Here is a 23333-nt window from a genome sequence, read left to right on the forward strand (position 1 = left end):
AACCAATAGATAATCATGACATCACTACATTACAGTGCACCTGCTGCCTTAAGTGTCCAGCATGTGAATGTCTGTTTGAAAGCAGGTCAATATTCCTTTGCTAATATGTAAAGAAGAACTGGTTGTAATATTGGTCTATTTCTATGTGTTTTCATAACTTTGTCCTTTTTCATTTTTTTAGAACATTCGATACACTGAGGAACCACCCGTCTTTTTACCTTTTCAATCACCGGGGTCGGGTGCTATTCCGCTCACCGGAGGAGGAGCCCACCTCTGTACGCAACCAGCAAGCTCTTCCCAACCCCATACGGCTACGCAAGCTGGAGCATTTGCACTGAGACTGGCCTTTTCCTGCCTGTGACATCATCCACTTCAGATAAAATTTGTTTTTGTTAGACAGAGGGAGCAAGAGAGCATTAATCTCCCTCTACTTTAAATTTGTATTTGTACATAAACTAATATGCTGTCCAAACATGCATCTCTGTCCATACAAGTGGTCACCACCATATTCGACACTGACTGTGCCAACCCTTCAGTTTTTCAAGCCGATTTTGTTTGTATATACAGTATGTAATCGCTTTGGAGTCTTAAGATACAGAGACATTTCCCCTTTTTGTCCCCTCTGAACTGAACTGGGATCTTGCTGTCCTTTGTATATTCTTTGTTTGAGGGGCATAAAAACGTCTGTTTTGTTACTGTTCCATTTCATCCACACATCAGTCCTCTGCAGCTGTCTGAGATACATTTTGTCAACCGAAACGAGTTTTGTTGTATAAACGTAGGACCCATTTATTTCCTTGATGATTTCCTGGAAGCATAAAGACTCATTTGAACATCCTGTATTCATTAAAGACGTTTGAGTTAGGACACAGGAAATCGATTCAAGGTGAGATGTGAGAACAGGAAACATTAGGGCAGACGCTCTAATGATACTGCGAACACTATGGAGAACTAGAAAGTAATGGTACATTAATTTTGGTGAAGTTTGTTTTTCCTTCATTTTACATTTTGTTAAGATTCAACAGATGTTTTTAATTTAATAAAATGCATACTGATTTTACAAGTTGTCTGAATCAAATTTTTGCTTTGTTCCAATGAGAGGTTGCTTCTGCCAAAAGGGAACACATTTCTACTGATGGTATCACTGATTGGTCCATAGTTTATGGGATGAAAAAAAGCTCCTATGCAGAGATGTACCTGTGACCTTGTTGCTGGACTGCTGCATCACACAAAATTCCAACTGACCAATTGCTCATGGTGGCCTCTAGGTGGCAGCAGAAGCTGAACTTCTAAACCGAGTTGTAAGGAAAGCTGCACCAAATCTGATAGTCTTGAGCAGCACAAAATGAAAATGTTCACATCCCCCATTTGATTTGCATTGAAACACATTTGAATAGAGGTTATTTCCAAATAACTACAAATGCTACTTTAGTTGGATGCATTGATTCATCTATTAAAATATGTCCAAGACAACTGCTGAAAAACGACTGCAGTGAATGTTCTTCATCCAAGGAAGAATTCTGGTTCATTTTTGTAAAGGATAAGAGATTTATTTAATCAGAGATTGTTTTGTTTCTGTGTTAAACACCAAACCTTGTTCTTCAGCACAAATATCAGGCAGTTTCACATCTGTAGATAAAACAATACTTTACCGAATATTAACAAGTTTCTTTTTTAATGTCCAAATGTGATGGCACTGTAGGCTTTTAGTCTTTAAGGTGTTAAGTGTACACGCACACACACTTGCACACAAAAACAGGAGATACCATTCTACCACTGGTTTATTTTTTGTTTTGTTAAAAAAAGAGAAGGTTCATAAAACTTTCCATTTTATATACGTATTTAACAGTTTACAAAATTGGCTTTAAACATTTAATTCAAAATATTTCTTATACTCTGAAATAAACAAATTCACAAAAATAATCTCTATTCCTTATGAACATTAAAAAGTAGTGTACATCTGTCATAAAAAACGAGGGTAACAGAGGATGAGCATGTAGAATGGGTTCATGTAGAAAGCAGCAGAGGGCAGATTATTGGCTGTTAAATAGCAGGTGACTGTCGACTGAGCCTGACAGATGCTGAAATTCCTCATAAGGAAGTTGTGATTCTGGGAATCAGTGGAGTGTTTGTGGTGCTGTGGAGGAAGATTTACAGGACGCTGAGTGTGTGTGTGTGTGTGTTGGAGTAGAAATCTCTAAATGGATTCCAACAGCTGCATTCACTGAACTTCTATTGCTGTAATGGCAGGAAACAGGATAATGATCCTCAATCAATAAACCAGTAAACAATCATCTTGTGGAGGGAATTTCATGAACAGTCCAACTCAGTAGTACATCTTTACACTACTGCTGTCCAGCTCCAGCTTTAGAAAGCACTGCTGTATAAAAGGTTGTCAACATAAATGTCAAATTGTAGGAAAATGGACCCAATTTGGAAATTTTAAAGCCAATTAATTAGGATAAAAGAGACATGTGTGAAGGCTAAACTTTGTTGGACTTGATGACTGAAAGAAAAAATGTGAATTTGGTTGAACAAGACAAGATATACCATGAGAAGAGAGAAATGTGAGAAATATGCCATATCAGTTAAACTGAGGTACCTATCACTTTAGTATGGCAGTACTGGATATGCAGATATTTTTGCATCAACAGATGTTGTACCGAGATTTTTCTGTTATTTTATCAACTGGATTAGCCAAAAATAGACTGACTAATTGATCTTTCAATTGTTTCTCAATTGAATATCAAGAAAATTGGCGATATATCACAATACATATTGCTACTTTAACATTAAATTACATAGAAACTCATAGATTCTATGCATATTGCCTGCCCTTAAAGGGTAACTCCACTGATTTTGACACATTAAAGTACTACTTGTGAAAAAAGTAGTACGAAGTCTTTTGTGGCTCCAGAGGAAGCTGCATGTAATCTGATTAATTGCATCCAGTGATGTCATTCAGTGGCTACATTGCATTGTTGGTAATGTAGGCACTTTATCCACTGGGTTACAATTTAATTCCTATTACACTGTTAGACTCATCATAGGCAGTTTAAAAATGATCAAAAACAATGTCACCTTCACACATTCTTCTTCCTTTTCAAAACCTGGTGCATACATTACCCATAATGCAATTCAGCCACTGAATGACATTACTGGCAGTTATGTATCCAAGTACATGCAGCTTCTTCTGGAGCCACAAAAGTCTCTGTAGTACTTTTTTCATGTATTCAGTATTACTCCTCAAGACCTCTTAACACACTGTATACACGTAAAACTGGTGGAGTTACCCTTTAATGCAAATGCATATCAGTATGAGGTGATATGGCTAGGAAAATATCAGATAACAGGATCAGTCTGGTACAGAAAAACGCAATTATTGTCTGTACCTCATTCTTTATGCAGATAGAACACTCACAATCCAAGGTATACCTAGGTGGACCAAACACTTTTCAGACCAGCTGAAGAATGATCTGTTTCTGCAGAATAACAGGAATGACTCTGTCCATCCCCCACTCTATTATATGAGGATCTGACGGCTTATTGTGTATCTGTCTAACGGAGTGTATGTGTGTGTCTGTGTGTGTCAAATAAACAATTTGCCGATACAGACAAAAGCCATATGCATGTGTAAGGCATCTGTCAATATAAAGAGGATTATATTTAAAGTCTCTTTACTAATCTGGAGTGGATCTGTACTGAAGGCTGCTCCTTCATTTAAACCCCTCACCCTCCACCTCTAACAGAATGTGATGCAACAGAACAGGGACAGTGGGACCATTTACTATCAGTGCATTTGTCCTTTACTCTCCTAGGTCCCCAAATTATCTTTCTGAGGTCTCTTAACTCTCTTTTGTGGTGGTGAATCTGACGGTCAAAACTTCAGACGAAAGGAGCCTTGTTCCTGTTTTTAGTCCCAAGGTTGGCTTCTTCACTAACTGCCATGATCATTTGGAAGCTGTGAAGATGCCGTGTGCTTCTCATCCACTTTAGCGAGGGCTATCTCTAGTTGTTGGATCAGCACCCGCTTCTTGAACCTGTGAGAGTGGCAAAGGACATTAGAGAGAAGGCTAGGAGTGACTTGTGTCGGTGGACAGAATTTACAAGGATATGAAAATATTAGTCATTGCTAACAGCTGTGCTTCAAGAAAACACCTCCACTCAGCATAATTCTTTTAAAAAGAATAAAATGAGTCATTGTTTCTTACCTAATGGCCTCTCTGATAGCATGCTGGATGAAGTACTTTTGAACATTTGCCGGTCCTTTCACCTGCTGCAGTAGTCTGAGTATCGCCTCATAGTCTGAGAAAAAACACACCAAATTGAGAGACATATGTTCCCAATATGACACTGACTTCAACAGGTTACAATAAAAATGATTGTAATGGCTTATACACACTTCTCCCAGGTTTGCGGACCTCCTTGATGACCCGACTCCTCAGCTCAGCTTGGCTGCCATCTAGTGGGGCTATATATATGGTCTCTAGCACTGTGGGGTCAGCTTCAGGGTCCTCTAGGAGGCTCTGTGGACTCAGTCGCTCACAGTTGTGTTTCTCCTCCAGCGGCTGCTCGTCTACATCATCTTCCACAAGTTTCTCCTCCATCATGTTGACATCCTCTCCCAAGCCGGCATTGTCCTCCAGGCTCAATGATGTTTGGTTCTCTGCAACAGTGTCCAGCTCTGCGGGCCAGATTTCCCCCGATTCAGGCCCAAGAACCCCATCTCCGTTACTCTCAGTGACCACCATGTTGTTGCTATCCACTCCTGTCACGGTAACGAATACAACAAATTACAAATTCAGTGCACATTTTCAATCATATCCTCATTTCCTATGCATCTCATGTTCCAGGTTCTTACCTTTATGCTGTGGGATGGGTTTGAGGAGGTTCTGCTGCCCTTGAACCCCTGCTGGACTCTTTCCCACGACCACATGGTTGGGGCTGCCTGGTGGTGTCTGTGGCCGCCGCAGTAACGGGGACATACTCCGCCTTCTCTTCATAGTGACGCCTGAGTTCGGATCACCAGAACTGACCCTTTTCTTATTTTGAGGACCTGCTACAAACTCATCAGCCTCATCGATCATCATCCCCTTAACGAGAAAACAAACATTAAAGAGAGGTCAAATATTGAACAAAGAAACCTCATTGTGTATATATAAAATGTTTTGTGTTGATGTATTTTTACCTTCTTATCCTGCTTGAAAGGATTCCCAAATGTGTGCAAGCGTTTGGGTTGGTCAGGGTCGATCTCTCTCAGAGGAGAAGGCATCATTTTAAGGTACTCCTGATAGTTTCCCATCTGTGCCACCGGGATACTGTGCAGATAGTCTGACAACCACAGAAAATCTTATTAAAATCAATCAAATACTTAAGTAACAATACAGGATTTCTTACAGTATTTTTGTTGCTATTTTGGCACAATTTAATTTAATTTTTTTGCAATTGTATTTCCTCCTTTGGAATTGACATTTGAGTGTTGCTTTCATCAGGATTGGGCAGGACAAAAGCAGTCAAAATAACTTTAACAGTAGGATTTTATACCTTCGTCTTGCCCTCGTATTAGTTTTTGTGACGTCCGCAGCAAATTGGAGCGCATTCGGGTGAGCTGATCCAGAAGGTTCCGCCTTGGGATATCATAGGCATTTCGATAAGCTTGAGGTTTTACATCCTGTGAACACATCAGCATGTACAGTCTGAGAAAAAGCACACTACCCCCGTATTTCCTTCAACTTTCCCATCCACCATAAGTATGACATGCTTTTCAGACATGTCCTTTCTGTCCTCAATCTACCTTGTTGAGCAGGGCGATCTGGAAGCCAGCAAACTCTTTGAAGTTCATATCCACCAGACGAAGGGGCCCCTCCCCGGTGATTCCCTGCAGCAACTGCTTGAAGTCCCGGCGGTGGGCCAGAGAGAGGGAGTTGGAGTGGTTCTTCACCTTGATGCCAGTTTCTTGTGGAGCCTTCTTCCCCACAGACACGATCAGGCGATCTGACTCCATCTTTGCCTTTATACCAACAAAACAGGGAGAGAAACGATACACTTAACAAGTCTTGTCAGGTGCTTGAGTTCAGACTGGAATGAGACTTTGGTAAGGAAAACTGTTTACAGAACAGACACATCAAAGCAGTTTGTTGCGCATTTTTCTATGTTAGATCTTTTATTAAACAAATTATTTCACACTTCATGCTTGCTTTCTTTATACTAACAGTGTTTACAAGCCGTCTGCTGAACTCAAACACTGCAGCAATATGTTTACATCAATAATAATGGTCTAAACACAATGCAGCTCCTCTCCCACACAACAGAACAAAGAGGAAGAGCTTGTTCGCCTTGTGTTTGGATGACAAAGTAAGATCAATTGCATTGAACACTTTCATTTTATGAACATTCACAATGTCAGTGTTGACTATCTTTAAGGCAGAGAAAGCAGGCATGATTCTTGATAATCTGTGATATTTTGGCCATTTAGACTATAGACATATTCATATATGTACTACATGCCCCATTCTGGAAAGTTGGGACACTGTTTTCTGTCCTTTATACAATCATGTGTTTCACAAATAGATAAACCTCACCCCACCCTTGCTTGTGAACAACTGAGCCTTTCAGATGCCCCTTTCATACCCATTCATGATACTATCACCTTATATAACTTATGTGGTTGCCATGTGTGTTTAGTTGTTTCCTAAATCTGCCAATCAATTTCCAGAGTTTTCATCACATGTTTTGATGTTGAGTTATGCTAACTGTACCTGCTGGCTGAGCTTCTTCAGGTAGGAGATAACACTGTAACTGAGGCCACAGTCCAAAGTTTCGGCAATAAGGTTAGGCGCCCCCATCATCCTCAATGCCTTTTTCAAGGGCTGTCAGAAGATAGCAAGAGGAAACTGTGGATGTTAGTTAAACGCAGAAACATCATAAATCCATGTACTGAATGTTTACTAAAAGCAGCATGACACAGCATTAGTTTACCAAGAGGTAGTATGGAGGCATTGTCTTCAGGTACATCTCAAAAGCCTGCCGCCACTTGAGGTTTGATTTTAGTTTGTGCACTTTAAACAAATCATCTGAAAGGAGACAAAGAAAGAAGTCAGACATCCACCTCCTGCTGCAACAAATACACACTACCATTTATCCTTTTAAATGTCCCAAAATACCCCAACATATCTATTTGTTGAACAGAATTATTAAAGATGAACTGTTGATTAAGCTGTTGTTGTTGTTGTTATGTGTGACTATGTTTATAGGTAAAGACAATCAGGGGAGAAAAAAAAGATTGTGGATGATGAGGTGACCCAGAAAAGGAAGGCTCAGATTTACTGACCCAGAAGTTTTGAGGCCACTTTAAAGAAACGCTTTACTGCCATCTGTCTTACCTAGGAGTGGGAGAAGGACTGGGTAATTGTAAGGCATGACAAACAGGTTGACACAGGTGAGAGTGGTGCTGGCTTTAAGGTAGCCAAATGGCTGCCCCAGGTCATTCTGCTTCGCACTGCTGCTAACAAACACCTGAGGACAACAAGGAAAATTATAAAGTCAAATATAATTTGGGTTATTTAACTGCAAAAAATCAAACTTCAGAAAATCGGGCTCAGAGACTTCATGAAAGGTTCATTACTAATTCATAACAAACAAACGAAAAATATGTTTTGAATTAAGCTGGCAGCCTGATTACTATTTCTCATTTCTGTAAAATTCCCAGAGGCAAAACCAGTGACAGTAAAAACAAGCCAACAGAAGCGGATGGGTGTTTGAATATCTACTATACCTGCCAGCACATGTGTGGAGACTTCCTTTCCAAAACGAATTGGGTGAGTGGAGATGGCTCCAGTTCATACTTGTCAAAGGGAAGCTTGTCAATCACCATGGGCTCACAATCCACACAAGAGAAACGCACCACAGGGTGTGCAGTGCGAGGTGGCTGGGAAGAAGAGATGGAGATCAGTGAGGAAACTGTAAGACATGTTTATCTGTGGCATGGACCAGTGTTATGTCTTTGCTAAATGCAACAGATAATGGAAATAAGAGATGTTTGCAGAGTTGGACGCTTGATTATACCAGCTGTAGGTCAAAGTTACTGGCTCAGAAAAGGAGAACTGCCAATAAAAGATAGAAGGGCAGTAAAATAAGAGAGACAAGGTGAAGTTAAAGAGAAAGTGTGTAAATGTGTCTCTGCTGGGGAAATCTACACACACACTGCAAATGTGGGGTGAACAGAATAATGTCAAAGACAGCCTGCAGTGTTCATTTATTGTGTACGTATTCAGGTTTACCTGCACATAAAGTCATAAACCCAGTTCATTAAAAGATAACCTGCAAACAGATTAACCTTAGGTGCTCCTGACACATTTTAACCCCGTCTGCTCACCAGGGTGGGAGAATTCTGGTCGGGCCAGAAGGACTCTGGTATGGGCCAGTGCCCAACTGGAACCCCCGTTTTTGGGTTTGGTCGCACATAGATGAGTTTGTGGCAACTGTGCCACGGCTGTGAGCCAAAGGATGACACAGGACGACTCAACTCCACTGAGCTGTCTGTAAAAATAACAAAACACAAACAATCAACAACAACTGACAACCTGAGTCACTGGTATGAATAAGCTTTTCTACCAACTTCTAGTTGCCCCTCAAACTGTCTGTTTATAACATACAATACAAACTGGAATCTCTCCTTTTACCAGTATAATTATTATGAGTCAAAATTCTCAGCTTTTATGCTCTTTCATATTTGGCTGATCGAGAGAATGCACTCAGTTCTCCTTTCAGCGAAAAACTGCACTGTGGTGATCCAGGGTGAGAAGAGTCTCTTCTGCTTTCAGCTGGTTTACTGCCCACAGTATGTTTACTCTCACTCCCTGCATGAAATGTGATGAGATAATGTGCTCAGAGACTCAATAAAACTCACTTCTCACAGAGTGCATGAGCAGTTTGATTCATGCTCTATGCACTTGACTGGGTTCTTTGGTAGTGAACCATTTTGTGGATAACAACATTTATTGACTTAAAGACTTAATGTTTTTAAACTGCTCTTAATGGTTGTAAATGTGTCCATAACTATTTAGAGGACAAGACTACATTTTTTTGTCAGTTCAGTCTGATAATCCAATAACTCACCTTCCCCAACAAGTGGGGGATCTGGCCCTGTCTTCTCAAAATTAATAACAACACCACTTTGAACCTTTTGGACCAGAGACTCCAGACACTGGTTCAGCATCCTCTGTGTCCGCACGCAGTATGATCGCCCTGAGAGAGAGATGGGAGTTTAATGTCGATAATAAAATGACTGCTTATGACTGCCTCAAAAAAGCACAGACACATGATGATTATGAAAAGAAATGGTAAGAAAATGATGAACCTCCAGTGACTTCACACATCTGGGTGATGGCAGACTCATCTGTGGGGACACTGCCAAGCTGCTCGTTGTCTGGTGTGGCTGCTCCTGGCAGCCTCAGCACCAACGCAAACAGACGCTGGTCCCAGCGAAAGGGCTCTTTGGTCAGCTCACTGCCTGCCAACGGAGAGTTCAGAGGCAGGTGCAGCTAGACAACAGACAGGGTAAAAATAGACAAGGATAAGAAGTTTTTTAGGAGAAATCTGGCATAGGTCACCATTTTTTAATCGTCCGTCAAGTCTGAACGCATTACAACAAACACTAAATTGGTGGAACTACTGCATTTTTTTTGTTCTCACCTCATCTGGCACCCCAGAGCTGTGTGTGAGCTTGTTCCCATCAGTGATAGTGATGATCACAGATGGCTCAAGGAAGAAGGGGTTACGACCCTGAGAGGGAAACAGTAACACCCAGCAATTAAATTACAGTTCAGCCAAACATTGACCCTGATTTCTCTCACCAAACTGCTTTCTTTTGTTATGTTCCAAACCAAACACATTGTCTGGGCTCTGTGTCTCAAAGAGATTTTAAAACACAAGATGTAACCAGACTCTTCGGCTTACAGTCATGCAAAATATACGTATATATACTGTACGCAGATTAAATTTAACACAACAATTAGCATGGTGTTGGCATCACACCACTGATAACCTCCTGGATACTAATATGAACTGTATGCTGCAGCTTGTAATCTTGTAGCTGTAAACTGCAGAGTGTCCTTGTGTTACTTGTTAAGGACAGAGGCCTCTTCCACTCTGCTGCAGGGGTCAGCCTTGTCTAATTCAAACATACAGAGAATGCATCAGTGGATTTACACACATACACACACAATGCATAGTACTTGAATCACTACTAGAGCATAGTAGTCTATCTTTGGCTCCAGGCAGGGGTTTGGAGGAGAGATGTGTGCAAGGAGCTGATGACAGTGCTCACTGAGGCAGGATGGAGTGGATTAAGCTGCAATCAAGAGTCAATATTCTTCTCCCTCGTCTCCAGGTAAGGGAATAAAGCCTGCCGACTGAAAGCTTTGTCACAATCGTTATCAAAACCTCAATTTGTCCTGTGTATGGTGGCTGTATCAGGAAGGCCTTGTTTCACACTCACTTTCTTGCTGCTTTGTCAGACCTAATTTTGTCTTGTGGAATCAGCTTTAAAATGCTTTGCTCACAGGCACTTAACTTCCTCCACTTGTGTTATTATCAACTTTTCTTGGACTAAAATCAGCATCTCTGTGTTTCTAGGCCATCTTACTGGTTTTCTTGGTCTGCCTATTACACAACCAATCCACCACTAAATGATAACCGATACATGGTATACTAGAAACAGGGCATGTTGTTGTGTTCTAGTCAATCTGTATGCTTAGGGTATTAAATGTGTACCTGATGCCGTGTTTCCAACCACAATCAAAACTAAAAAAGACAGACACCTGTGTGTTTTATACAGTCATTGTATCTAAACATATTCTGTGAGTAATCATTAAAGGCGCACTCTGTAGTTGTGGGGGAAGAAACTGTAATCAGAAGAGAACGATCTTCATCAACTGATTTTTTTATGCCTAAACAAACTCTGTTTTCATGACAGAACAAACAAGCAGACCTTAAAAGCACTACACAATTTCATACGGTTTTATATTTGGACCCTGGCATCTCTCTAGCTTCAAACAGTGTTCTGGACCTTATTTTCCTCTGAGGACAGCTTGTTTATTCATCTATGGAGAACACAAATATTTCTGAGTTTGTATTATTACCTCAAAATTGTAATATTGTATTATTTTAATCTAAATAATGCCACTTTAAATTGAAGGTGCAACAAACATGTTTTGCTCGTTATTGATAAATCTGCTTTTTATTTTCTTAATCAGTCAGATGCTGGGTCTTACAGACTGAAATATGTCCATTAATGTACACATAAATTACATCACATCGCTCTTTTTGTCTGATCAACAGTCATTCTGATAATGGACTATTAAATCAAATGACTAATAATTGCCGCTCTAATAAAAATGACTGTCAAACCTTAAAAAACTACAAAACCCTATCTAAACTATTTTTACTTTCTCTTATGACAGCAGATAAGACTGCTGCCAAAAAAAACGCATACCAGGATGTTGTCAAATACCTGTCCATAGTTGTCTATGCCTGAGACGAGACGATTGAGGTTAAGCAGGTCAAAGGCTGTGCGAAGGGCATGACCTAATGTGGTAAGCCCAGATGCCTGCAGGTTCTTCAGCTCGCACATGAAGGTGGCGTGGTTCTCCTTCCAGCCAGCCTGCAAACATACACGGACAGTGTGCTGAATGCACTGCACAGAAAACACACAACACAGTAGCAGCAGAAGAAGCCTGAAGCCTCAGTGCATGGTGAACAACCGCAAACCGAAATAGATCCACACCAACAGATACCCATAATATGTAATTACAAAGGAAAACAGAAGGAGTTTTGTTCACTGACAACCACAAACTGATTGATGTCAAGCGTATGACTGCTACCTTGGGTAAGACTGGTATGTCTTAGCAGCCCATTGATTCTCTGTGCAGGATAACAACCAAAGAGTAACAATGCAATGATATCAGGTTATGTCAAGCTCTGGAAATAGATGCCAATATTGTTGAAATGCAGGCCCACATTTGAGCTGAATGGGGCTGCTGGAAAAAATTGTCATACATGACAAGCACCCAAAAATACTCCTCTTCCCCCTGCAGCCTGTCCTCCGTACTGACGGAGATATACTCCCATAGGAGAGCTTGTGGGTGTGTTACTGCTCTTGGACTTTTCTCCAGCAGGGTCAAGTACCTTACTGCTGCAGCTTCATGCTTAATCTAAGGATGACCTGCAAGCTTACCACTTCCTTTATCGGGAGAGAAGGAGGGGGAGACACACAGAGAGAGATGAAGAGAAAGGGAGAAAAAACTTGAAGTGCCAGTATCATCATGTGTGCTCTGAATTAGGCCAGTGTCTAGATTTTTAGATTGTCATGGGATATCATTCCAAAGCCATGATTTCGGTGGAATTTCTTGTGTCACATGAAAGACGTTAGATGAATATTACACAGACATACAAGCAACATCATTGAGGCAAAACTGTATGTGGAAGACAATCCCAGTGATAGTAGACAAGTAATAACCCAGACATAGACCCTTGTGTAGGCCAGTGGAAGTGTAAGGCTTAGCTTGCACTCAATAATTCAGACTACAGAATATTTCTATTTTCTTCTTGACCAACCTCCTCTCTCTCCCTGTACATCAACAATTTATTGCCTCTCTGTAACTGTGCAATCAGAGCAGCACCATTCAGCATAACCTTGTCCTTTCACCATAATCCTCATAGCACACAGCCGGCAGAAACAACAAAGGAGGCAAAAGAGAGAGGAAGAGCAGGAGGAAGAGGAATTGAGGACTGACTATGAAACAAGGGAATAGCACTTCAGACAGCTGCACCTGGGTAATTTTAGGTGAGGGAGGAGAATCAGGTGTCGGATTATATTGCTCTGATGTCAAACACATGATTATTTGGCTGGGAAACATCAGCCAGTGATCTGATTTCAAATACTGCAAGGTCAATGACTGAATGAAGTATGAAGAAACACATAAATGACAACATCTACCTGTAACATTTTGTCACGACCCCAGTCCTACAAATACGCCTACAGTAACAATATAAAAATCACACAATAATGCTTTAGGGGCTGATGCAGTGAGCTCGAACTGGTCCATTTGGAGGTCAATAAAGAGCCAGATAAAGCCTGATAGTAACTTTGTTCTAACAAAACTTTTAATATAAAAGCTAAGCAACAATAACACATTAGCTGAAAAGACTCACTACTAAAATAAGTCTGTGTTGTAAGTCAAAGGTATAAAACTAAATATATTGTGCTAAAAACTGTCTTTTACATGTTTGATTCACATCATAGCTGAGGAGAGGAAGTGGTAAAAAAGCTTGGTCAATCCACCAAAAAATAAGGGATATAATAGTACCATTGTCCTATAAAAAGCATTTAATTTTATGTTACTTTACCTAAAATGTGTTCGAAAATATAATCAAAAGTAAAAAATGTAAGAAGCCGGACAATTAATAATTGACTAGTCAAAAGTATAATTGAATACATAAATCACAGCTAGTTCAATGTTTTGATTAATTGTACAAGAGAAAACCTGGAATCAGCTCATAAAATAAGAATAATTCATTTTACAAGCTAAATTTTTCATCCACTTCTCCTACATTCCCACTCCTCCCACATGATTAATTATTCATAGATTTCCATTTTCTTTCTTGCTTGTATGATCATGAGAAGTGCGTGCATCCCCACTGCTTGGACAAAAGTGTGAAATATTACACCACATTATCATTAGGTCTGTATTTAATAAGCATGATATGTGCTGTAATATCATCGCTTCTGTGCTGGTGCACTGCAGCTGTTTGAAAGGTGCAGCGACGTACACAAAAATTGATCTTAAAAAATGTTTTTAAAAAAAGTTTGTGAGAAAAATAACTAATACAGATTTAAGTTGTCAAAACAAGTACATGTTGACTTGCACTTTATAACATATGCACGTTTGCACACCAGCAACTACTTTTAAGATAAAATAAAAAATAAATAAAAAAACAAGAGTACATGACAAAAGCAAACTATTTTAAAGCCCTTCAAGCATAGATGGAATAAAAGTACTCAGCATGTTTTGTTGAGTAGTAGTAATGTTGTTTGTAGACAGAGTTAGGCAGGCCAAGAGACTTATATTGAAGACAAGTCACTGGAGCAGATCAGGGACTCTGGGGGTTCATGCGGGTACTTAGGATTGCACTTTATTGGGCATAAAAAGCTTAGTTGTGAGGATAGCTTTGTTGATATGGAACCCCTGATCTTGTTGCAGTGATTCACATGTTGTTTTGTTTTGATTTGGTGGATGTGTGTGTGTGTATGTAAAAACTAGAGTGTTTGTATGCTGGGCATAGTGCTCATAAAGTCGGTATAATAATAATAATTATCAAAAATAATTATCATCTGAATAATGAAAATGTTCTTCAAGCGAACTCACATGAAAATTAAAAAAAAATTCTCATGATGAAGAGGGTTTATGAACTTTCAGCCCAGATTGACCAATAGTAATGCGCGGATGATGCAAGGGGAGGAGTAGAGGATGATTGGCGGGCTTCTTGACCAATCTAGCCACTGTACTTTCAAAAAAAGAGCGACGTCATAGGCGATAATAAATCTCTCCGCCTCCATCTCAACGCCCGAGACTTTTCTCAACACAAAAGCAAAATGTCCGCTGGATGGTCGGAGGCAGTGCAGCTCCGGGTCTGCGGGTATTTGGAGCAAAAATAATGCCGTTTTTCGCCACCGGAGAGGCGCCCAACACTGACTACAAACCAGAAGGACAATAAAGTCTCACTGACAGAAAAATACGTTCGACTTGTCAAATGTAAAAATTGTATCAGTTGCTAATTACCTTCACTCCGTATGGTGGATCATCGAATGTAACTAGCATGTACCTGTCGCCTCTACTAGCCGGGTCTCGGGCACGCAGCTGTCAAAAAAAGAAAACCAAAACAACATATATATTAATTTCGACCAGTCTTGTCCACGGAACCCTAAGCTCTCCAAAGGTGCATACTTGCTGAAAAAAGTCGGGGTAAAATCGTTCTTTACCTTCATAAAGACCTCAACCGCGCCTTTAGCAACGTCCAGATACGTCGTACCCAAATAAGTGCGCTGATTCATAGAGGCGGACGTGTCTAAGAGGAAAAGTAAAATAGGCATTTTAAATGTAAAGCCGCGGTTGTATGCTTTTCTAAAATAACTGTTGTCCACATATGACCTATCGTGCGGCCAAACAGTTCACACATGTGTGTATATATTTGTTATAATAAGCCCCCCCTCCAGAAGAGGGCCGTTGCCTCTGCGCTCTCTCTGGCTGCCTTTCTAGAGCTCTGTCTCAGCTCGCGCTGTTCAACTTCTGCTCCTAACCGAATGGAACGCCCCGCTCCCTCCACTACGACGCCATTGGCTGAGCCCAATTCAACTGACCACGCCCTCTGTAATATATAAATATATAACGAGGTCGACATGGCTCGTGTATACAGTACATCCGCTTACCCTTTCGCTCGTGTGTGTGTGTGTGTGCGCGCGCGCGCGTATGCGCTAAACGGCCGGATATTCAAAAGTATGGTCTGCCAGGTTTAAAACCAGTAAACTGATAGTAATGTTTGTATAGATCATGTTTAGAGACCTGAAATATCTTGATATTAGTTGCCAATTGCCTCGCACCCCTCCTCCACAAACACACACACACACACACACACACACACACAACTCCCTCTCATGTCACTCGTTTGATGCGTTCAAAGACATGCAAAAAAGATCCGTCCTTCAGTTTAACAACACTACAAAAACATATGCACTTACATAATCTAATCAAACAAACAACGACATTTTAGTTGGAGACTGCTTGAGTTTAGGTATCAAGATTCATATTTACGGCATGCGCATTTTGTGCTGCATATGGCATAATCAAGACAAAATGCACATTTAAGTTAGAAACAGATAACTGAGTAGGTAGAACACAGGCAACGCAAATTCACTCCAACAACCCACCAAAAACAATTTAGCATTGGAAATATATAAAGTCATTTTCACCATCAAACCTCCAGAACCACATGAAGACCTCCTGTTCTGCATGTGCTTTAATGATTGAAATACATCCGACAGCACTTGAAGGCAGCATCGCTGTAACATTAAAAAGTATTTTTGATATGTCTTTGTAACACTTTATCAAACACTTTACCAGTAAATCATCCTAAAACGCAGACAAATGTAAATTATAAACTAAGACTATTACAAACTAGAGAAAAATACTGCATTGATTAAAGGTCAGTAGAAAGTCATAGTAGCTAAACCCAAACACATAACCTACTGTAACAAAATAAAGGCCTCATCTTTTTTGACAGGTCTTTCTGCTCAAACTATTATGCATATGCTTTATAACAATATCCTAAGCAGTTAATTGTTGTGTGTCATTTGCGCAAAGTGAAACAAAGGGTAAAAGCTATGAAATAGGCTAAATACATGAAATATGTATTTTTAAATTGATAAATCAAGTCTTATATCTGAATATCAACATGACTACACTGAAGGGCTTTACGTTTGTCTGTCTGTGCAAGGTGAAATAGCCTGGTAAAGATGATATCCTATTGTGATGGACGCAGTGAAACACTTCAAAAATCGATTCTCTTCAATCTATTGTTATTCCTGAACAAATAGCTATATGTGAGCGCAGTTATCAGCTACTTTGAATGATTATCATCATCATTAATATCTAAAAGTGTCCCACAAATATAGCTAACTGTATTTTTACGCTCTTAATTCCGCAAGTGACGGATAATGGAGTTATTCTGCACATACTCCTCGCTTGGAACATCTTTACGTCCGCTTTGTTGACGTCTTGCACGTATTCTTTCGCCCTCCGCCGTCCCAGCATGCACTGCGAGGTCTGCAGTATATTATTGACAAAGAAAAAAGCCTGGAGAGAAACAACAACAGGGTGGGATCAGAAGAAGCTCTAACACTGGTGATAACACTAACGTGAGTCGACCCCGAGTGCTGACAACAAGGTAATGTCTCCCTCTCAGCTTTTCCTTGAAATAAAACAACTCTGTGTTGTATTTGCTGCGATGACACTGCGTGTAGAGAACGTTAAGTGGCTATCAGCTAACATCTGGGGTGTTCGTTGTCGGCTAATGCTAACCTACGTTAAAACTCTGTAGCAGCGGTAGCAACACATTAAAACGTTATGTTATTACAGTGTTAGGGCAAGTAAATGTCGTGAAATTATATGGTTCAGATTAAGTTTAAGCATAGTCATGGTAAAATGAGTGTGAATCACCCTGTTGCTAAATTTAAAAGCAACACATTCGCATAAGCACCTGGTTTGTTGTGTCGTTTACGTTGTCACCTGCGATTACACTGCAGTTTAAAAGGCAGATTATATTTTAAAACAACAAATAATACACTTACAAACACAAACGTGGTAAAATAGCTTTATCGTGACACAGTTGGCCCCAGATAGTTAAAACACATGAATACAGCGTCGTTGCTAGTCATATGAAGAATTCATCTTGTTTTTTATGGATACGTAGGGAACAAACGTGTTGCAACACCACGAGTCTGGGTCTTCGAGCTCTACAGCAACTATGTAAACACACGGAAGCACGTGAGCAACCACATGGAGCTCACTTCATGCTGTCTGTCCTGTTGAACTGCACTTCTTCAAACTTCTATATGTCACTGAATTCAACTGTCTTCTCTAGTTGCCCTGCTTTGCCTTCAACACTCACTGAATGCATCTCCTCTGGCTCAAAGCATTATTTTACCTTTTTAAAGCTACTAAATCCTAAATCAAAGGTTAATGTAAAGATGTATGTTAGCAATTAGGTGTATAGTTAGGAGGCATGGTCCCTGTCATGTTAGATTTTTTTACGCAGTGATTGCGTAAACAATATTTTGATGTACAAAGTGTAACCACTTCGTCCACATCTTGATTTTAAACCATACATAGACTATAACTTATTACAGATGCAAGAGTAACAGGATATATGCCAGTCAATAAGTAACAAGAAATTATAGTGCTGAAATTAAGATTGTTTGAGATCCTAAACATCTGCATTGGTAATGGCCTCTTAAACATAGGATCCGTTGGAGTGTAGTTGAATGTTCATCATACTGTAAGTTTCATTTTATTCGTCACATGCAGATTAAAGGCTGTATTTTGTCATTCACAACCCGTCAAATACGCTTTAGGGCAGTGACCGTCCCGTCCTACCATACCAATGCGTCAGTATTTGAAAAGCTGGGAGTGAAAGTCAAAAATCTTTTCTTACAGTTGTTGGATCGATAAATAGAATAATAAACGCAATTATTTCCCCACCAAATGCAGTAAAATATGCTATGAAAGTGTCAGTGTCAAGTGTCTCGTTGGTGCCTCTTGAGTAAATACACTTTAATATTCATCACTGGTGTCTCTTCACAGTACCTCGTCATGGCCCTGAGGCGATGAGAGCGGAGAGTGCCATTTTCACCTAAAGGGAGTTGCACAGTTTGATAGTTTGTGGAGAGAGGGGTGGGGGGGCCCAGGAGGCAGACCGCGGACGGGGAAGGGGAAGAGCTCAGCTGGAGCCAATGCAGCAGCAGCATCGACAGCCTGAGCTGGTGGAAGGAAGCCTTCCCGTGTTCGTGTTCCCCACTGAGCTTGTGTTCTACGCAGATGATCAGACGTCTCACAAGCAGGTGCTCACCCTCTACAACCCTTATGAGTTCGCCCTCAAGTTCAAAGGTCAGTCAACAGAGTAAAGCACTGTCTATTTTGTTATTCCATGTATGCTGTGTTATGTTTGTTGAATACTCCAGATTATTGAGATAATCTATAGAATTTTTTTCTTCTTAATAGTGCTGTGCACAGCGCCAAACAAGTACACAGTGGTGGATGCCACCGGAGCAGTCAAGCCACAGTGTTGTGTTGACATGTGAGTTGGTTTTTGTGACTCATTATTTTATCATGCAGTGGTAAAGCACTAGGGCCACAGACTTTCAAATCGGGTCAAGTGAACACTCAATAAAACTTGTGTCCAAACAGAGTAATCAGACACAGAGATGTGCGGGCATGCCATTATGGGGTGTACGACAAGTTCCGACTGCAGGTGTCGGAGCAGAGTCAGCGGAAAGCGCTGGGTCGTAAAGAGGTGACAGCCACGCTCCGTGCCTCGGCCACGCTGGAGCCGCCCAGCCCCCGGGCCCAAGATGAGGAACGCAGAATCAAAGAGCAGTTTGCAGACAGCGAGTTCTTTGAACAGACTGCATTTCAACCAGGTAGGATGGAGAGCAGTGGTGAGGTGTGACCACTAGATGGGGCCAAATGCTCATAAACTCAAATATGGGAATTTTTTTTTTTACATTTCACAGGACATGGTAGATTACATTAAATGTCTGTGGCCTAGGAAGATGCCTGTGTGAGTGTATACTACATGTCTTTTTTACTGATGCTGTAGGTTCAGATTAGTACATGTAAAGTTCCATCTTTCTGTATAAAAGTTAACATACTTTTATGCACCTAAAGCAGGAGAAAACAGTTGTGCAGGTATTCACTGTCAGGCTATCATTTAAAGTTGAAGTGCTTACAAGCCAAAGCCTCATTAAAAAATATTTTCATTTTACAGTAGTGGAACATGCGTATCAACATGTGCAGAAGTGTGTTGCTATTCTGAGCACAGACTTATCATTTCATCAGCTTCAATGTCATAAATCCTGTCTGATCGCAACATTCTTTGAGCTCAAGCTTTTTCCCTTCTTGCGAGCTAGATAAGTCTGACTTTTCTTTATCAACATTTGTTTGTTTTAATGATTAATTTAGAGTTATTTTGTATCATAAACATATCCTTTGAAAAGAGCCAGTTAACAGTGAATTGATCCTACCAACAAGTTTGATCCTATTAAACACAGACGTGTGTGTCTGATAGAGAGCCGCCCTGTTGCTGGAGGTCCCAGTGTGCTGACGGTGCTGCTTGGCCTGGTGTGTATGGCCGCCCTGATGCTCCCGACACTGGGGGAGCAAGAATCTTCTGTGCCTGTCTACCTCCACTTAAGTGTTAACAAGAAACTTGTAGCTGCTTATGTTCTTGGTGAGTAGAAAAAGGATCAGACACACTTCAGACCATATTTTAAGACAAAATGTGTTTTGCATTGTCAGACAGAACAGACAGAAACACATTTTTGTTGTAATCAACAACTCACATGTTCGTCAAAAAATACCTGGTGGTGTTATTTTGTACAAATGTGGCACAACTTTTGTATAATTATTACAGAAGTTGCACATCACTTTTGACCACGTTGGTAAGGATTAAAGTAAGACAACGAAATAAACTGGAATTGTTTTATCATTCTTGTGTTTTTAAAAAATGTCCTTGTTAGTATGTAATTGCAAATATATTATTTAATTATTAAGAGAGTTTAGCAGTATTAAAGTGTAAAAATAGTACATGTGACAGATGTGGTGCTCTTCATGCTTTGTTGTTATTGTAGAGGGACTAAGATACATTTGTTACTATTGGCCCAACAATGACTCTTGACAGTTAAACCCGACTTGCTTCTATATGGGATGTTGCGATAATGTGATAAACGATGAAAGTGAAATTAAAAACTGAAATATTGACATTGTGCTAGTGGTACGCTTAACATCGTCTGAATCATCCAGTGAAGATGTTCTGCCTTGTGCATTGTTTGTTTGTGAGCTCATCTGGTTGCCTTTTCACCAGTAATTGAGTTGTTAATCATAATCGTTCTTTATGTACATGTACACAGTTATGGTTACAGTTACACTTACCCAGTTATGGTTACAGTTATCTGTGAAATGATGACTATGAAACATGAAACAATAAACCCAACCTGTCATTTAAAAACAACATTACCGCTTGAGTGGATTTACTAACCGTGATCCAAGATTTTCAGGGGAACCTCTGCTAAAGTTTGACTAATCAACAGGATATTTCACAGTTCTAGTAACTGTTCACAGTGTTACTTTCGTACCAGCTATACCACATGTTAAATATCCTGCAAATGTGAATTACGCTATTGCTGTTCCTGAAAATGATGATGTTGAAAGAGTCTGTGTTCAGGTTTAAGATATCCTGTTTTTCTGTTTTGTTCCCTGTTAATTTAAGGTCTTCTTACAATGGTCATCCTACGCACATGAAGTGCTGTGAGCTGAGAGGAGACGGGGTAACAATTTCAAGACGAAGATTATGTCCTCCCACCGGAGGAGCTACTACGCTCCAACAAGTACAGCTGACAGCGTTTGGACGGGGTACTTTATTCAAACCACCTCGCCCCCTCAAAGATTCATTTTGTATTCTTGTTTTCCAATAAACATTTTTGTGATGATTCATAAATTGACACAATTACAGAACTGATGCAAACGGTGGAGCGCTCCAGTGCATAGGTCAAAGGTAGTGTGAGAGGAGCTGTCCCCAAGCAGGGCCTGTGAAGAAACATGAAGCCTCTCAAAGTGTTGTCTGGCCTCATGTTCTCTGTGTCTGTATTTTTATTGCCATTATGTAACAGAATACGGTGAACTTGAGTGTTAAGGACATGCAAATGTGTATATAAAGCCATTAAAATTTTGTTATGGTATTCACCTGTAACCATCGTTATATTGATGTTTTAAAGCATTTTTTAGTGTAGACTCTGAGGACTAAATGCAGTTACTTGCATGTGTGGAAACCTTATCTGAATGAGTTTTTAATTTTTTCCAGTTTGAGATACTTTTACATGTCACCAAGGAAAGATCTTCTCTTTGAGACGGTGGTTTATTAGCCGTACTATATCAATGCTTCAAACGTTTAATAAAGTCTCAGTACAGCTGTCTGCTATAATGTTCACACATCATTAAGGTTATTTTATGCACTTTACAAGTTGGGTCAGGAGGCTGTAGAGCACATAGTCGCTTGATGTTAGATTTGTGATGATGGTTACTGGGGATGGTGCCGTAGTCTCATGCACGGCTACAAGTTGTCAGCCTCAACAGAAACCATGATGTACAGCTGCTCTGTAAACCAGGTTTAGGGATGATGAGCTCCTGCTGTGGCGCTGGATGCACTGGTGAAGGTCCAGTGTGTCATATTTGGTTGCATGTAGCTGTGAGTTTGCAGGTTACAACTAACATAATAGCCCTCGCCTCATTGTCTCCTACAATGGCTAGAAAGGCTCTCGCAAGAACAGGTGTTTTGCTTATCCATTCTAGGGTACTGTATAAACATGGTGGATTCCATGTAAGGTTAATGAAATACACGGCACCACTGACATTTTAAATTGGAGTGCATTTTAGTGCTCAAGATAAAATTAGAACAAACAAAAATGTGCATTACCTGCTTCACTTGCAACCAGGAATAATAACATACATCTAATAATAACTAATAAAATTTCTGCACAAAGACCTTGGAGTTAGTATAAAAAAAATTTTCTATACAAAGACCTTCATCAGCTTAGTTTTTATTTATGAGCGGTTTGCTGATGTCAGCATTGTGGATCAAGTGGCCCACGGTGGCGGTAGGGTTATGGTACGGGCAGGCGTATGTTATGGACAACAAACACAGGTGCAGCTATATATATATATATATATATATATATATATATATATATATATATATATATATATATATATATATATATATATATATATATATATATATATATATATATATATATATATATATATATATATATATATATATATATACACACACACACACACATACACTGAACAAAAATATAAACGCCCACACAACGCCATACTCACCAGACATGTCACCCACTGAGCATGTTTGGGACGCTCTGGATACGACACGTATGCGACAGCGTGTTCCAGTTCCTGCCAACTTTGCACAACCATTGAAGAGGAGTGGACTAACTTTCCACAGGCCACAATCAACAACCTGATCAACTCCATGTGAAGGAGATGTGAGGCAAATGGTGGTCACACCAGATACTGACAGGTTTTTGATCCCCCCCCATAAAACAAAACTGCACATTTCAGAGTGGCCTTTTATTGTGGCGAGCCTAACGCACACCTGTGCAATAATCATGCTGTCTAATCAGCATCTTGATATGCCACACCTGTGAGGTGGGATGGATTATCTCGGCAAAGGAGAAGTGCTCACTAACACAGATTTAGACACATTTGTGAACAATATTTGAGAGAAATGGTTCTTTTGTATATATAGAAAAAGTTTTAGATCTTTGACTTAAGCTCATGAAAAATGGGAGCAAAAACAAGTGTTGCGTTTATATTTTTGTTCAGTGTATATAAAAAAGTAAGCTGATGAAGGTCTTTAGAGAAATGCTAACATTCCCTGATTGCAGTGAAGTGGACTATGTGGGAGGTTTTTTGTTTTGATTT

The 23333-nt window shown here is 40.1% G+C and overlaps 2 protein-coding genes across 2 annotated transcripts; one reads left to right on the plus strand and one right to left on the minus strand.

Moving 5' to 3' along the window:
- Positions 1–1763: 1763 nt before the first annotated feature.
- Positions 1764–15344, minus strand: ints6l (integrator complex subunit 6 like). Its single transcript, XM_030396805.1, has 18 exons — positions 15041–15344; positions 14841–14918; positions 11513–11662; positions 9694–9783; positions 9359–9542; positions 9118–9246; positions 8375–8538; positions 7775–7927; positions 7383–7515; positions 6979–7073; positions 6759–6869; positions 5795–6010; positions 5545–5671; positions 5189–5331; positions 4862–5093; positions 4403–4768; positions 4212–4305; positions 1764–4040 (listed from the first exon to the last, which is right to left on the minus strand). Exons 1-18 carry the CDS (start codon positions 15149–15151, stop codon positions 3938–3940), a joined length of 2679 nt encoding a protein of 892 aa, XP_030252665.1. The 5' UTR covers positions 15152–15344; the 3' UTR covers positions 1764–3937.
- Positions 15345–16848: 1504 nt separating this feature from the next.
- Positions 16849–21807, plus strand: mospd1 (motile sperm domain containing 1). Its single transcript, XM_030397342.1, has 6 exons — positions 16849–17001; positions 18417–18719; positions 18834–18909; positions 19020–19252; positions 19900–20061; positions 21100–21807. Exons 2-6 carry the CDS (start codon positions 18566–18568, stop codon positions 21129–21131), a joined length of 657 nt encoding a protein of 218 aa, XP_030253202.1. The 5' UTR covers positions 16849–17001; positions 18417–18565; the 3' UTR covers positions 21132–21807.
- Positions 21808–23333: the final 1526 nt, after the last annotated feature.

Source organism: Sparus aurata, chromosome 18, assembly GCF_900880675.1.
Source record: "Sparus aurata chromosome 18, fSpaAur1.1, whole genome shotgun sequence".
Classification (NCBI taxonomy): Eukaryota; Metazoa; Chordata; class Actinopteri; order Spariformes; family Sparidae; genus Sparus; species Sparus aurata.

Excerpts from the sequence above, each read along its gene's own strand:
- mospd1 (XM_030397342.1), top strand. The coding sequence starts at position 18,566 with ATGCAGCAGCAGCATCGACAGCCTGAGCTGGTGGAAGGAAGCCTTCCC. Across the intron at positions 18,910-19,019 it reads CCACAGTGTTGTGTTGACAT|AGTAATCAGACACAGAGATG; the intron begins GTGAGTTGGTTT and ends GTGTCCAAACAG. Across the intron at positions 19,253-19,899 it reads ACAGACTGCATTTCAACCAG|AGAGCCGCCCTGTTGCTGGA; the intron begins GTAGGATGGAGA and ends TGTGTCTGATAG.
- ints6l (XM_030396805.1), bottom strand. The coding sequence starts at position 15,151 with ATGCCTATTTTACTTTTCCTCTTAGACACGTCCGCCTCTATGAATCAG. Across the intron at positions 9,543-9,693 it reads GCTCTGGGGTGCCAGATGAG|CTGCACCTGCCTCTGAACTC; the intron begins GTGAGAACAAAA and ends TCTGTTGTCTAG. Across the intron at positions 9,247-9,358 it reads GATGTGTGAAGTCACTGGAG|GGCGATCATACTGCGTGCGG; the intron begins GTTCATCATTTT and ends TCTCTCTCTCAG.